At 40.7% G+C, this 16,860-nt stretch overlaps 1 protein-coding gene across 5 annotated transcripts in view; it reads left to right on the top strand.

Moving 5' to 3' along the window:
* CTNNA3 (catenin alpha 3) overlaps positions 1-16,860 on the top strand; it is a 435,224-nt gene that overhangs the window by 240,133 nt on the left and 178,231 nt on the right. For all 5 annotated transcript variants that reach the window (XR_011681008.1, XM_071438368.1, XM_071438369.1 and 2 more), the window contains 2 exons: positions 6,905-6,985; positions 12,008-12,160. Coding sequence is in view for 4 of the 5 variants with exons in the window: in XM_071438368.1 (XP_071294469.1) it covers positions 6,905-6,985; positions 12,008-12,160 (234 nt within the window). In the remaining variant the exon portion in view is untranslated. The remainder of the gene's footprint in view (positions 1-6,904; positions 6,986-12,007; positions 12,161-16,860) is intronic.

The raw sequence follows: 16,860 nt of genomic DNA, 5'->3' as shown, positions 1-16,860 counted from the left end.
CAACATGCTGGCTATGACATGCACTTCCCGGGACACTTCTCCCCAAATAAGTACTAGAAAAGTATGGGTGTTTTTTCAGGATCACCTTGGAGTCATGCTGGACTTTTCTAATATTCCCAATGTGAAAAAGTAGGAGAAAAGCTGATATAAGGAGATACTTGTCTTACCTATCAGAAAGAACCATTAAAAATTTAGAATAGTGTAGGTTGCTCGTCTTCTCTCATGACTGGATTCCAGTCACTTTCAAGAGAATTTATTATCCCAGGGATAAGGATCCCAGCTCTTTCCTTTGAGACAACCTGGCCATCCTCCACACCTTCAGCTGACTGGCACCAGTGTTTTGGAGAGTGGATTAAAATGTGCAATATTGTGATGCAGGGACGCGGGTTGGAGACAGCCCCACGACACAGCCCACGGAGCAGCCTCAGCAAACAGCCTTGAGTTTGTTCTGGCTGTTTTTCATTGGCATCTCCTGGCTCAGAGAGCTGAGGGGATGGGAGCTCTCCCTGCCCAGCTCTCCAGCCACCGGTGATTCTGCATCCATCTTGAGCAGGGTTCCTGAGGTCTCTGCTGCCTCCCCTCCAGAATGAGCCAGGCCAGCCAGGCTGGATTTGTCCTGGCCAGATTTATCTTGTTCAGCTAGAGACCAGCTGTACCGTGACAATACAATCTGCATATTCCAGCAACATCGTTCTTTCTGAGATTTTAGGGTTATTGGGATCTGCACGTTTCAGTGTTTCAGTGTTTTTTCTAATTATTAAAGGGTTATGCATTCTAAATTCTGGGGTTTTTAGACTGTTTGATGTATGCCTGTCTAGAATGAAATTGAAAATTTGTTTTGCAGTATTACAAACTATACGTAACTGAATGCCAAAAAAGGGTTGTGCTGAGAGGCTTTAAATTCTAGGCTGTTCCTGCATATTGATTGGAAAAGGGTAATTGACACAGGAAGGAGAGCCCTTAGTACTCAAGTTGTAGCAGTGGAGGTTGAGGTAATTAATTTCTTATGAGGCACTTCACATCTCACAGCATTAGATCCATAGGGAGAACTCCATGAGGGCTTGAAGAGGAGGAAAATGACAATCTCATATTGAAGCTGTTGAGGAAAAAACCTTCTCTATAATGAGAAACAGTTCCACATGAAAGAGTCCCTATTCGCTCACTTGCATATGATTTTCTGTACCCCTTTTAAAAAAATATGCTTACCTGTTTATCACAGAAATAGGTTTTCTTGAGCCAGGTGTCTTTAAAAAAATCACACCGGGGTGGGTGTGTTAAGAGTAGGGAATCTGTGTCTCTGAGTGGAGGTAGTGATTTTCAACTTAAAAGTATTTGTGGGTTATTAATATGTGTTTCCCATATTAAAAAAAGAAAGGTAATAAATATATTTCTAAATTATTTTCCCTTTCCAGCCTTTTGCTGTACAGTAAAAATAGGCTTTGAAATGCTGCATGAAAAGGCCTGGGAGCTTTTACCTTTTCACAGGAAAAATGTCAGAAATGTCAGGTACTGGCTTTACTGCCTTGTCAGAGGATTCCTTGGATAACTTCTGAAATGTTCACGTGAGAGATTTCTCAGGCAGTGAATGCTGTGCATATGATTGTTCATGCATCTAAATAGTTCCATGTTTCAATGAGGTTGCTTGTGCTCAAGGAGTTATTCCTATCCACTTCCAGGATGGGGAACCAGGAGGTCTTTAAAACATTTTGTTTGAAGGCATGACACATCCATGAGAAGAAGAACCGTAAACAACCAGTTCATTTCTGAGTTCCAGCCTGATCCAGGCTTCTCCTCTGAGTCCTGCAGGTTTGGAGAAGGTCATTGTTTTGTTCTGGTGTATTTAACCAGACATGGCACCTCCAACAAGCACTCTTGGTTTTTACTTGGACATTGCACTTTGAGGAACAAGCTGAAAATTTGAAGGGTAAAATAATATTGAAATTACTTCTGCCTTTAAGGGACAAATCCCAGGGCCTAGTGGTATCAGAATGGTGCAAGGGAATGCAAGGAGGTTCTGCCCCATGCTTGGCATTTCTCACACAGCCAAACAGTCATATTGGAATTTTTTCTCTCTGTGTGACCTTCAAGGTAAGAAATCCTTTCTCCCCTCCTAGCAAAGAATGGAGGAAGTGGTATTAGTTTCATTTAGTGACTGGTGGCTGAAGCGTGGTGTTAACCAGTTCTGGCAGCCATGAAGCAGTGGGGCTAAATGAGGACTGCAACAGGATGGAACTGGATCTTCCCTTATAAAGGCTTATGGGCTTCTTTGGGGCTTTTCTGAGACAGGTGCTTGTAGATGTCTTTACTTTGTTGAGTTCCACAACAGGACTTGAAAGATCAGGGTTTCTATAAGGCTATGTATGAAAAAAAATCCTGTCATTGCACAAAAAATTGAGGTATGGAAATTCCCCCAAGTAATGACAAGATTGTTTCATCATGCAGAATAAATTGTAAAATTGTTTTTATACAATGTTGTTATAATCTCATGGTTTTGATTAGAATTCACAGTGACTTTATAAATGAAAAGAAGAACCATTTATAAATTCCATATACAAAAAAAAAAATCATGATATGTTACATGCTCATTTGTTACAAGAGACATAAAATGCTTGGTGTCTGTAGAGAGGCTGTGACTTCACTTTAATGTCCTACCTAAGTTGTGTGAGAGTTTGTTTTTTGTTTTCTGTTTTTTTTTAAATTAAGGTGCAAGGTACAGGGCTCTCTAATTGCTGAGTGTAGGATTATTTGCAGTCAACAGAGGCTGAAACAGTCAATCATTTAATTAGAGCTCTGACATTTCTTAAGTTATTGTAGTATTGATTGGTGTTTACCTTTTAGCTTGGCTTCTTTTTTAAATATTTCTCTAGAGAACTGATTTTGATAAATGTGCTAGTCTTTTTTAAACTAAAACTGTTCTTGGCTACATAGAACTATATCAAAAGCTGTTTAGCACAGAGTCATGGTTCAGCTGCTGGAGACAATTGACAGAGGGCAGGTTTAGCCCAGACATGGGGAAGAAATTCTTCCCTGTGAGGGAGATGAGGCCCTGGCAGAGGGTGCCCAGAGAAGGTGTGGCTGCCCCAGGATCCCTGGAAGTGTCCAGGGCCAGGCTGGATGGGGCTTGGAGCAGCCTGGGATAGTGGGAGGTGTCCCTGCCCAGGGCAGGGGCTTGGAATGAGATGGGCTTTAAAATCCCTTCCAACCCAAACCATTCTGTCATTGTGGGATATACAAAGAAAATCATGCTAGAAGATTGGATATTTTATTCTATTTTTTCCTCCCAGGATTGTTCAATGACTATTTTGGAACAAACAGATACCATGAAACAAAAGATATACTTAGCTTCTGGCCACAGACCTTTAAATAGGGGAATATTGGCCTAAGTACTAGAAGAGATTAGATGATCACTCAAGTAGTTCTGCCCATATCTTTGTTATACTACTGATCAGTGCAACTATCAGGTAAACATTTGTGGCCCTTCAGAAGTATCAATAAAGTGAAAATCAAACCCTTCCCAGAGTATCTGTATTGTCCTTTAAGGTCAGCTCGACAGAGTCCGGAGCTTATGGGATCCCTGCAGTCTTTGTTGCTGCTGGCAGCTGTTGGCATGGACCCACAGGGGTTTGGCTCAGGCAGGTTCCTGAGCCCTGCAGGGCTGGGCAGATGTTGTGGTTTGCACCTGTGTACCTTGGGGTGCAGAAGGGTCTGTGCAGTGCCTGGCAATGTCACAGTCCCCTGCTGCTGTAAATGAGCTCCATCAAAGCCAGCGGTGATAGGGCCACGTGTTTCAGCTGAGGATCTGCCCGTACCTGTGTCCTGGTTTCAATGGAAATCCAGCAGGAAAGATTTTCTGCACATGTAGTTTTTGAGACATTCAACTAATGCTGTTTGTCAGTGTGTGAAATAGATGGGCCTGTATTATTTGCAGTACCCAGCATTTATCTTCATGCTATCCAGTGTTAATTAAAAATACTTATTTTCACTCAGTGGAATATTATTAAAACTGTGACTTAGTGCTTGTAAAATGTTCCAAATATTAAAAATGCATTGAAATAGGAACTGGATATTGCTTTTAGGATCTTCACAAGGGAGCCATGTAGCTTGTAGTTATTACATATATTTTACAGGAAAAAGCAGTAGGTGAGTGCAGGATAACTGAAAGGCTCAACTGCCTGATTATTAAAATCCAGACCCAGAATAATGTGCATAATTTTCCTAGCCCTTTTCCTAATTTGGTCACTCTGTACACAAAGGAACTGTCTCAGAATAGGTGTGTTTGTCTGAAGTACAGCCATCACCAGAAGGATTTAATTGCCAAGCAGATGCAGAGTATTTCAAGTCCAGACGTGTGGGGATTCCATCCCTGGGGAGTGGGACAGCTGCACTCTGCTGAGTGTGGAGGTGCGCAGGTCACCTGTGCCAGCATTTCAATGGACACTTGGCAAACGTTACATCTGCTGGTTTTGGTTATTCAAGAGTGGAACCATCTCGTGTAGCTCTGGGGCTGTGCTGTCAGACCCAGGTGGAGTCTGAGTCTGCAGGGGAGCACCCACCCACAGGGGGACTTCAGCTCCCCAGGGGCCGGGGGCTTTACCCGGGAGAGGCAGGAGAAGGCAGCCTGAGGCCACTGGGGTTTGAGAGTGTTCCCACAGGAGACTTTGTAGCCAGCTGTTCCCCGACTGCAAAAGACTGCACATGGTTTAGATGTCTTTGTAAGTAGGATTTATCCAAACAGTACTGTAGGGTTTTTGATGTTTAAGTTTCTTTAGGGAAGAATGAGAGTGTGCAGTAATGAGGTTACCTGCAGTCTGGACTTGTCCATATTCTACAGCCTGAAGCTGCATTTACAGTGCATTTGTAGTGTATTTTATTTCTAAGGGAAAACAGGAGGTGAAGAATAACTTCATGTATAGTTAGATTTGCTTTCTAGACATTATGTTAAGAATTTGAAAATAAAGTATTTTTGTCTTGTTCACTGTTCAATATTTTATGCCACTTGCTGCCTGAGGTTATTTCAGAATAGCTGCTTCAAAGGTTTAGGTTAGCTGAAAGCCAGTTGTATCATTAGTGGCCACCTTTGAAGTTACAGATTACCAGGGAATTTGAAAAATATCCCAGTATTTTACAATGATTTTGTCTTTATAGAAAAATAGGCTCTAAATATAAAACTTTCAAAGGATATGCCAGTGCATTTTGAGGTCTGAAAATGCACAGGCATAAACTGAGTTGTATCCATTGAGTTTTTCCTGGCCCTGTTTACCTGGCAGTTCAGAAGGGATCATTTTGTTGTCAAGGTTGACAAGAGCTTGCAAAGCGTAATAGAGGAGTCATTATTTACTTTGGTTCCTGTGCAAGCCTTGGTACAAGAAATGATGGCATTGCTGTGGAACAAAAGTGAGTATCCACCTCCAGGGATTCCTTGAAGGCTTTAAGGTGAAGTTCAGACCTTTCTCCAAGACCTGGTTTTGATCATCTATTCCCTGCAAAGACTATAGCCAGTTTCAGAGACAGGAGTCATAGGAGATTTTCTAAATCTCCCTGAAAATACTAGTTCAGGTTTTAAAGTAGTTTTCCCTTTCAGTTGATACAGAATGTACAAATAATTTCAAGGCATTTATGACATTGCACATTCCATTTTAATGTAAGAGTTCTTTTCTTGACACCTCTAGTCTTAGTTTTCATGTTAAGCATATTGTCCTGTTGACAGGTTTCTTTAGTAAGGCAATAACTCTGATTGAAGTATGATACATAGATAATAAGCTTATACTCTTGGGTGCCTACCATGATATTACTACTTCCATATTAATTTTGTTGTTATTTACAAAATAACACAGGCATGTCCATAATAAAGACCTCCTGGTGTTTGGTAGATGCTGTGGTCATTGTTCATAGCTATTGCTTAGCATCTATGAGAGCCTGGTTCTTTGTGCTGTAAATGTCATGTGTGCTGGCTTTGTGTAAAAGACCACTATTTGTGGTTCCTTCCTTTAGGTCAGGGCAGTCCAAGGCAGTCAGAAATGATAGCTTGCTTTAGGCAAACAAAGTTCATCACACATTTTGTATTTTCATGTTGTTTCTGTACTAACAGGAAAACAAAATCCAAACCAGCTAGTAGGCACAGAAGTATTATGGTGATATTGTAGGGAAAAGAGGCTGAGTGAAGGGTGAAGTACACTTTTCAAGTAGGTAATCATGAAAGAAGCACTTTGCTTATAGGTGGAAATAAAAAAAATTAAAATTGTTTACAAAGTAAACTGATTCTCTTCAGACCTCTCAAATATTTCAAGAGCTCAATCGTCTAGATGCTGAGGATGAATGTGCTGTGGAATGAAGAGGTTGCCCTTTCATGGACAGTGTTTGCATTGCACCAACTTGGACATTTTGAAACTCACCCATTCTGTTTTACAGAAGGAGAATGAACAGTACAGACAAAAGCATAACCACACTGCATTGTGGGCACCTGAATTTATCCACTGTTTGTAGAGAGAGAGAGCATTATTTTTCACATGAATAGGGTATTAATGGATTGCCATAAATATTACTGTTGTCATTGTTGTTATTACTGTTATTAATCATTATCATCACCATCGTCACTATCATCATAATTCTGTTCATCTTGTTGATTACACTGGGAGTATTACAGCAATTCAGAAGTTAAGAAGTGTTTATTTTGTTCCTGTATACTGCTTCTAAAGCAGATATTTTGATTCAGCAAATTATGCTTAACATCATAAATTGGCATTCTGTGAACACTGTGGTACTGGCTCTTGAAATGTATGAAAAATTTGAAAAATCCTCCAGCATGTATGATTTTCCAAATGCTCTGATGCACTGGGGACACAAAGGATGTGCTTGCTGAAGGGTCCCAGAGAGCCACTGATTGTTTTCTGTCCCTTGATTGCAGACTGACAAGACAGAGAGAAGCAATGCCCTGAATGTTGCCATAGACAGTATGTGCAAGAAGACCAGAGACCTCCGCAGACAGGTGAGACCTGGGCAAATGAAAGGTACAAAAAGGTCTTGAGGGATTCTTTTCCAATTTGCTGTTTTCAGTTTATGTGTTTTGAAAATAATATTTTATTTTCCATAATAAAAATATATTGAAGACAATTGCACATTCCACATAATATTTACGTACCAATTTTCAAAACTCTGGGAGAAAACCCTGCCAAATGATCCTGGCTGAATATATCTGTATGTATGCATGTCTAAATATATTTGCTGTAGATATATATCAGTAATGTACTCTAGCCATCAAGATTTGTTTAATTTTCAATAAGCTTGAATTATTACTGGTTGTTGGAACAGACACCTTGAAGGAACTACTGAGTCACTATGTGTGGGTCTTTACAGCTGTGAGAACTCTTACCACACAGGAGGGTCTTGGAATGCCCAGTCCACAGTCTACCCCCATTTTACATCCCAGTGTCCTAAAACCAGTGTGAGACGTGGACCAGAATCCACCACTTCAGTGAAGGGCAGAAGGCTAGCAGTAGACATCAGCTGTGTTTATACCTTTTCTCTGTGATAAATATCTTTGAGAAAAACTGCAGAATATGCTGGATGTGTATAATGTGCCCTTTCAAAAAGATAACCCCTAGAAAGTCAGTAGTTCTTTCAGCCAGGCTGCCCCAACCAAGTGCATGAAAGTTTACAGCTACAAGGAACATGAGCACAACTCTTTCATCCTGTCTGCAGCTTGGGCTGTTTGTAGAGAGACAACTCCCTGGTGGAAGACTATCCCTCCCAGCTTTGTGTTCAGTCTTGCAAGCCAGCCTGTGCTTCAAGATGAGGAATAAATTCCTTCCTGCTCCCATAATCAGCCAGGGGAGGCCTTGAAAGATGAGAAGAGTATAATATAAATACAGTGTTTACAACCAAGTAGCTATCCAGTTTCTGCTTACATTCTGTCCAAGATATGTTCAGTGCAGAGACCTGCATCACCAGCTCAGTGTGTCTAGGAACCCTTCCATTCATTTCCTTCCATGAGTTAATTAAACTCCAGCTTAAAACACTTTATTGACTCTGTTACAGTGGTTAAAAGCTGTTAACTGATTCAATTTGTGTCTTTCTGTAAACCTTTGGAAAATGTTCAGGCTGAATGTAATCATGCCCAATTTATAGTCAATCTAGAACCAGTAATTTCCTCTTACCAGAGCAGCTCTGTGCTGCTTGACATTTTTTCCACTGGAAGGCATTTATGAGAAATATTTTATATCTTTCCTCCAATTCTATGTTCATACATATGAATTGCATAAGAATTGTTTTAGGAAGAATGTTTACTGCATGCCTAATTCCTGTTCTGGGAGACATGAAATTGTGAGTTTTGTGCTTGCAGATATTGCAGTAGAGTCTTATTTGCTTTCACATACAAACATTCATTACTCTGTCTCCCAGCAATTTTACAAGAAACATGAAAAGTTTGTTTGCTCTACTCTTGCAGCTTTCCTAATACTGTATTTTTAATGGTACTGTGTACCTTTGCTGGCACTCTCAGTGCTTTCAGGGCTGTGCTTTGAAGTGTACTCTGCTTTCAGTCCTCACTGGGACTGCCTCTGCAAAATTTGGGTTAAAGATGAAACCTTATAAAGCTGTATTTTTAAAATCTCTTCAGTAGTGCCCCATCAGAGAGGTGCTGTCCCAGCCAGCAGCCTGGCTGTGGGTTATGCCACGGGCCCCTTTGGAGCACCTTTGCACATTACAGCAAGGGGAGTGAAGGAAGGCTTGTGTCTGGCAAGACTGAAGGCAAAAGTAGCTGTCCCCAAAACAGGATCTTCTGGGAGCTATAGAAACTCTCCAGCTTTTCAAGGGAACTTACTTGCATTCATTTCAGGAGCTTGGCCAGTACTTCTGGGGATTCTAAGCTGTTCAGCTTTGTTTTGATTTGTACTTGTGCTGGAGATGTGTGTGTCATTTCTGCATGTGCAGCTTTACCTGGATCACTGCTTCTCTGCTGAGGAGAGCTTACAAATATTTAGGAAGGAATTGCCTATTCATTCCAATTTGTAATTATGTGAAATTACCATACTCAGTTCTTGCCTCCCAGTTCTTTCCCAGTGTAGCATGAATGGACTGCACAGATGTTTCTCCTGTGGTTGTTCTGCAGTTCTGGCTGGCTGGTTGCTTTAATAAATGTTGTTCCTGGTGATATTCTTATATTTTTATGTAACTTCTTCATCATGGGTAGCTGTTTCTGGGCACAAAAGACATGGCCTTCCTGGCTCCCCTTTGAAAGGGGAAAGGGAGATCCCTCAGCAGTAACTGCTCTGAGCTTTGCCCAGGACTTTTGCCAGGGTAGTCTAGTAAGGCAAGAGGTGAGCTGAGATTTCTGTGCTCATCAGTACTGATGCTGAATAGTGTTGCAAACAGCTGCTGGCATTTTTTTCTCTACCCTCCACTGTTTTTGACAACCTTATGCCCCATGTTTTATAAATGACATGTTCCTGTGTTATTTTTTAATGCATTTTGATTGACAAAACCAAAAATTGTCCATGCTTCTGTAACAGTCTGCTCAAAGGGTAAGACCTTGCATCTTAAGAAGAAAACAATTTGTCAGACATCATCCTCCCCTTCCTTTCCCTCTTCTACTGGTGTCTCTTTCACTTCAAAATACGAGAAGAAGTTTAATTATAGCACAATAACTTCCCTAGCATTGCGTGCTGGCACTACTGGTGCTGTCCTTTGCTCATATGCCTCCCTTCTGCCTACTTAGCTTTTAGCATTTTGCCCTACAGGTGGCCAGAGTCAGAAACAGACTTACTGAGTCATGGAAGAAATGCTCGTTAGAATTAGCATGAAAAGAAATAGATATTGCCTCAGATATTCCTTTTTTATTTTGTCTTTTCCTTTTTTCTTCTATGTTGTATTTCTTTGTTCTTTAATGCTACACAAGCCATCCTTTGCAACTCTCAGCTTCGTGTGAATAATGTGGTTCTTCCTTTGCAGAACCACAACGGGAACATAATTTCAGACTTGTTTGTGTTCAGCAAAGACACAACATTATCTTTGTTTTCTTGAAGAAGATGCAATTTGCTGTGTAATTGCAGGGTAGAGCATTTCTTAGAATGAAACAGTAATGATAATTTCTGTGTGAAAGGTTAATTAAGCCAAGAAAACCAGTGAAAAGCTGTAGCAAAGAATTATGCAATGAGAGATAAAATTCGGCTGCTGGTTTGAAATTGGGTATCTCAAGCTCAGCACAAATGTGCCTGAGGTTGTTGTAGTGCTAGTGTGCTAAGGCTGTGGAAGTCCTGCAGTCTGGGCTGTACAGGACTCCAGAATATTTCTGCTGGAGATAATCAACCATTGGCCATGGATATGATGGTTCCACTTGTTGTTTTTTGTAAATTGAAATCTCAATTTTTAAGTTGTGACTCTTCAAGGTCACATTTATGTACCTAATTTTAAACAGGTAAGAATATCTGTTTTCTTCAGTGGAGCCTTTACAACAGAGAAGTCTTAGTAGGTAACTTGGCAGGACTGGAGGTTCAATGTATTTTATTTCTGGTAGTGAAACTTTCTAATAGTTTTTATTTTTTAATTTCAGCTTGAATGAAGCTGAGAATGTAAGAAATCCTATTTAGTATTGGAATCCCACAGCCTCTGTATTTGTAAATTACTTTGGAGAACATACAGTGTATCCAGACAGTATATCCTAATGTGATGGGCTGCAGTAGGTTAGACAAAGAAACCATTCCAAATTTGAACTGCCTGTGTTTGTTTGGAAGGTTTGTGTCCCTCTGGTGAGTCAAGGAGAGCTGACTTTTGGTGAGGCTATCCAAAAGCCAGTGGTGGAATTCATATTCAGATCTTGTCTGATAATCAGCAGATTTCTCCACTGTTCTTTCTTGCTCTGCGTGGTCATGCTCTACCTACAAACACTGCAGCAGCATCAAAAAGATTGTGGGTTTTTTTCTATTTTTCTCGTGGTGGGAGTTTTTCTTCTACCGAGTTTTCACAGAGATACATTGGAGCAAAACGCCAAGTGAAAACAGTACACTGGCAACAGTGTGATGAGCTTAAAAACATTTAGTGTCCTTTTCTGTTCCAATCAATATCTTTTCTATGTATTGTAAAAATACTGGATTTGGAGTAGGAAATTCAGTGCATTTGATAATTAAGCTGCATTTCATGTATTGTTCCAGTTGGTATGTTTGCTGTACTGCTGCGTGATCTAAATGAACAGCTGTCATGTGTAGGTAACATGCAAAATAACCTCTTAAGTAAGTAATGTCCCAGTGATTGGTTACAAGCTTCTGTGAAGCTAATTTAAGACACGTAATTTATAGCAGAATGTTATACTTCTTTAATAATTTAAGTTAGAAGTTCAAGAACAATTAATTTAAGCAGAGAAAATTGAACTCCTGCCTCATTTATAGATCTTCTTGCTCTATTAATACATTATCAGGTGGCACAATCAGTAATCTCATTGACATAATTACCATGAAGGCTGCCATTCTGCAAACCAGACTGTGTTTCCCACAAAGAAAATACTTGGGTAATTTTGCAATTATGAAATCATGGGACGTAGCTATTTTGTGAGTACAAACATGGTTGAATTAATATTTTCTTTGTAAAATTAAATAGCCTTCTCCCTTGGCATCTGAGTTACAAGGGAGAATACCCAGGAGATATGAGGTCTGGGCTAACTAATTTTTCACATGTGCAATCACTTAAGTAGCCTATTCATCAGGGAAGGGGAATATTTGTTTGGCTCCCTTGATTTCATGAGAACCAGTATATGATGTAGTGTTTTATGTATCTGTACAAACACTTACAAACGGGCATATTTACCTAGTGGCATATTAAAGTTTTCCTTAAAATTAAATACAGTTTTCTGTATTTAATACATGAATTGTAGCTGCCATAGGTTTCAGCCCTCTGGTGTAAATAATGCATGAATACAGCGTGTGTATGTTTGTGTTACAAATAGCAATGGACAATAATTCCAGCAGACTTTAATGGATACTCCAGTTAGCAGGTACTGATGTACTGCTTTCTTTTGCAGCTCCGGAAAGCCATTATAGATCACATCTCAGACTCCTTCTTAGACACCACTGTTCCTCTCCTAGTTCTCATTGAAGCTGCTAAAAATGGAAGAGAGAAAGAAATAAAGGAATATGCTGCTATATTTCGAGAACATACCAGCAGGCTTGTGGAGGTATGTTTGATGGAATTGCACTTGTTTGGAATATATGGTGTAAGTGCCTTGCCACTGAACACTCCCTTTGCTGGCAGATATCAAAAAATGTTTAAGGCTGGCATTTCAGGAAAGAATAAATAAGTGGCCTTGGGTAATAGTAAATGTACTCCATTTTCTTATAATGGTATGTAGTAAGACAGAGTGCTTTGTCCTTGCGTAGCATTTCATTGCACAGAAATTAGATGGTGTGGAATTGTAATTTGAGAAATCAGTGTAAGCCTTTCCACCAAGGTGTTCAGTGGGAATTTGACTAAATGTGTGTTTCTGGGAGTATTAGCTCACAGTGTTCAGGATCCTGCTGCCCAAAGTACAGGAGGCACTGTGTTAGTGCCAGTCGTTTGCCAGCTTTCTCCCTTGGAAAGTCTGTGACCTGTGACCTGCTGAAGGGGAAACGGGGCTCTGACCCAGCTTAGAGGCAGGAGCTCGCTGCCACAATCATTGAATATTCTGGGTTGGAAAGGACCCCCAGGAATCACCAAGCCCAGCTCCTGCCTGCGTGCTAAATGAATCCCCTGCATACGTTGGAGACTCAGCATTCATTTCTGAAGGATCTACTTCCTTATTGCTTAGAAATGATACTTCTTCAGCACTAAGAGATTTGCAGATACAACTGGGAGGAGATTTTCGTTTGTTGGACAATCAGTCCTGCAAATGTGACTAAATGTACACTGACCTAAACTCATTTGAACTGGAGCTTGGAACACTGCTGGAATACTAAAGTCAAAAATTCACAACAACATCATCTCAAGTGCCTGGAAGGAATGCATTAGTAATTTTTGTGGGGTTTTTTAGCTTTTGGTGCTTTCGTGTGCAGTAATGCAAAGATGGGAAAAAATCAATGAATTCACTCTGCAGCTGAAAATTTACTTAGGAAAACTATTTGGCTCAGAATTAATAATTAATCTTGTGTGACCTAGAGATAGTGAAAGAAGAATAGGTAAAGAGCTAAAGTAAAAATAGTGTATTGCATTTACGTTTCTCTTCATGGCCACGTGATTACAGAATAAGTTGTTATTTTTGACTTACAAGAGTATCTGATTTTGACTATGCTGCTAAATCAAATGACAGCTGAAACACAAACTCAAAGTTGCAGGCTTTTCCAATTTTTAATACTGAAGCTAAACCATCCTGAAGTGACTTCATTTTCAGAAAGAACAGGTGATCACTGATGACCAAATAACTTGTTCAGCTGGAATACCCAAATCATGATTCATTTTAGAAGACCTAAGCATAAAATCCAGTATTTGTTTTCTTTCATGGGTTTGAATTTGTGTCCCAAATGCAAGAGCTAGCTGGTCATGAGTGTGGGTGTGTGATTAGAGAGACTGATGGCTGCACAGATTCACTGCCTGGAAAATCCACAGCCTGATCTTGCTGCATGTGTGAATACACAGGGTGTGTGTACGTATTTATATTTATGCTGTGACTCAGTGTGCTGCCTACAGTGAAGAAAACTTACTTCTAAAGAGAGACCTTACACAGTGCCACCTCCTATTGTTGAATTAGTTGTTCCAAATGTCACTTTACTGGGGATTATATTGTGGGCTGCTATTCAAATTAACTTCAATTTTACTTTATGTTATCTTCTGGATATCTTAGTAGATATCCAGTGTCTAGGATATCTACTATCCAGTTCTAGTAGTCGAACTAAGTATCTTAAAAGTTGCTCACATTGGTTTAATGCCCTTACCAGTATCTCTAAGCAAGAGCTTGATTGATGGCTTTTTGATAAACTGTATTTATCAACTGCTAAATTCTCCAGCAAATTAATTAGGTGGTAGTTGTACTTCATGCATCAACTGTGAGCCTATCTGAGGTAAAACAGAACAAAAATGAAAAAACCTATCAGCTAAGCAAGTGGCCACAAAAGGGCTTTGTGGAGATAAACAGATTGATCTCATTTTTAAGAAAAATTCAGTAATTTCTGACAGTATCATGTAAGTGAGAGAAATCTGGCAGTTCCTTTGGGGAATTGAAGCGGTCCAGCTGGAGAAAGATTGTCCTTCTGGGATGTCCCGGCCGGCTGTCCAGCACCGCTAGCAGTAGGGGGGCACTATCCCGATCTCCGTGGTTCGGTACAGCACCTAAGGCAGGCACTCTGTGCCGTGACAGCAGTGTTACCTTGTGGCAGGACGTGGCTTGGCTTATGGCTACAGTCAGCAGAAATCAGAGAGCGCTCTCCAGCTGTGGTGAATCCAGGTTTATTGGGCCCCAGGGGAAACCAACAACCAAAGAGAGCGAGGGGGAGGCTGCAACAGCTTCTAAGGAGGGAGGGACACAGGGGAGGAGTCAGTCCTTGGACGAATAGGGTTTCAGAGGGGAGTGGGATACAAAAGATTGACTTAGGGAGAACACCAATGGGGATAACTTGAGGGTGGGGCCCCGGCCCCTGAGCCAATCACTCGACGCTCTAGGTGGAAGTTTCTAGAGAGTTCCAGAGAGAAGGGTGGGAGCGCCGAGTGACAGACAGGGCACTGGGGAGGGATTTGAGAAAGGGTACATTGATCTCCAAGGCAACTGGGGAGGAGTTGGGATAACTGGCAGCATAAAGGAGGGAAGGGAGAACCAGGGCAGAACCATTGCATGATAGGGGGAACAGAACAGTCCAACTTATACAGACACAACACAACAGGGAATGTGTAATACCAATTAAATTTATATAAATATAATAACTTTTAAATACATTAGAGCACCTACTATAGCAGTTCCAACTTGGAAGCATATTTGGATTTTAGTGGCCACTACAGTGGCATAAACTATGTTAAGCTGAGAACACATGTATTTTTAAATTGATATAGTGGAGCACTGCAGTCTTGCTTTCTCAAGGCAAATAGTACAGATAGAGTTGGATCTGAGTAGTTGTGGTTTTCAGAAGCATGTATACCTAAACATGCACATACTTCAGAGCTGAGACTGGCCAAGGTGCTTGGAGCTTGGTTCCCAGCTGGACACAGAGCCGTGGGTAATGCTCTAGAGCTAAGAGTGCTCCCCAAAGCAGGGAGCCTGATGCTGCCAGAAGGGCAGGACTGATCAAGAGGAGATGAGTTGATTTGGATCCTTGCTATTTCTATTATCCCTTTATTTAAATCAGAAACGATGCTTCTTGGTGAAAATTGTAATGTATAAACATCACTTGTGCCCTTTGGGACAGGTGCCCAGGCTTTAGCCAGGGAAGTGTTCCATAGCCTGGTGCTGTCTGCTCTCTGTAAGATTTGGAGTTGGATGACAGGTGAATTCAAGACCCAATCCAGTACAAAATTCCCATAACTTTGGAGGAAATTGCCAAGCATTATTGTATTTTACTAGGGGGTTCTTAAATGAGAGGTATGAGCTGCATGTTTGCAGGGGAGGCCTCACGTTCTATCCTTGCTTGTTTATTTCCTGCACTGGTACAAGAGCCAACAAACAAATTTCCTTACAACTTGGATGTTCTGGAAGACAACTCCAAAAGCCAGTCAGTTGTGCTATTGCAGAAATGGGCTTCATCTCTGCTACTGAAAATAAATTTAAGTATTGAAATATCAGATCTTGGGTGGCATGTACCTGGCTATGGAATACTAAGAGACAATAGATGTAGTTGAAACATTTAAAAAGCTAAACAAACTAAGAAAAATGTTGCAAAAAAGGCACAGAACAGTAACTGTACCAGAGAAGGCTGGTGGTGAGGGAGATGAGACATCAGGCTTTTGAAATACAACTATGAGAGCAGTTTTACCATTTAGGTGTAGTTGTGACATCCAAGGAGCTGGGTGGCTTGTGGGCACCAGCTGACAGAGCAAAGGCCAGTGATGCAGACAAGACTGTGCATATTGTTAAATACACAATACTTTGTTTAGCAGATTAAAAAAGGTGCTTTTTTCTTTTGTCAGGTACAAGTAGCCTTTGTGGGGCATGCCCAACACAGCGGAGCTGTTGCAAGCTTTGAGAGGTGGAAACCAGCTCAGATGCTGGCAATTCCTAGGTTTTGTCTAGGGGAACAAAAGCTGAGGAAAAAACCTATTTGCATTCTCAGTGTGCTTCGTTTCTGCCTGTAAAGCACTCCAGGTGTGGGTCTGAGCCCACTGTAAACCTCTGACATCTCAGCATCCTGTGCTAAAGACTTTCATACCCTGACTACCCCCACATATGATCTTTTCTTTTGCTGTCTATGAATTCTGGTATCAGAAGGGAAAATGAACACCAGTCCCTTTTTTTCCTTCTCCATGCCATTTATTCTTTCATTTTTTATTGTTTTCAAAGTATTTCTGGTCTTTTAAAAATGCCCTTATTTGGAAGCCACAAAAAGATCCACTTGCTCCTTTCCCTATACCTTTTTCAGCGCCTTGCTGTGCATGAGGTGGAAGGGCAGAACTGTGCCTGCTAATCAATACAGTCAAGATCTTTTATAGAATCACAGGAACTGTTGGTTATTTCCTCACAAAATTACTCCCTTTTGATCTCTCTAGACTGAATTTCATCACTGCTACCGTTTAGTCATCTAGTACCATTGCTTCCTTTTGCAAATCTTCATTAGTTATTTTATTTACTGCTCCAAATAACTTGTTAAAATATGTGTAAACAAAATATGTAAAAAGTTAATGCAGATACCGGCAGAAATTGCTGGCTCACAGCTTTCTGCCAATTTCCTGCTGATTTGTTCCTGGGGCTGAAACAAGTGA

The sequence above is a fragment of the Agelaius tricolor genome, unplaced genomic scaffold (genome assembly GCF_023055355.1).
Source record: "Agelaius tricolor isolate 1412-34295 unplaced genomic scaffold, bAgeTri1.0.p SCAF_13, whole genome shotgun sequence".
Classification (NCBI taxonomy): domain Eukaryota; kingdom Metazoa; phylum Chordata; class Aves; order Passeriformes; family Icteridae; genus Agelaius; species Agelaius tricolor.
The sequence above is the reverse complement of the archived record's forward strand: the minus strand, read 5'-3'. Positions and strand labels throughout refer to the sequence as shown.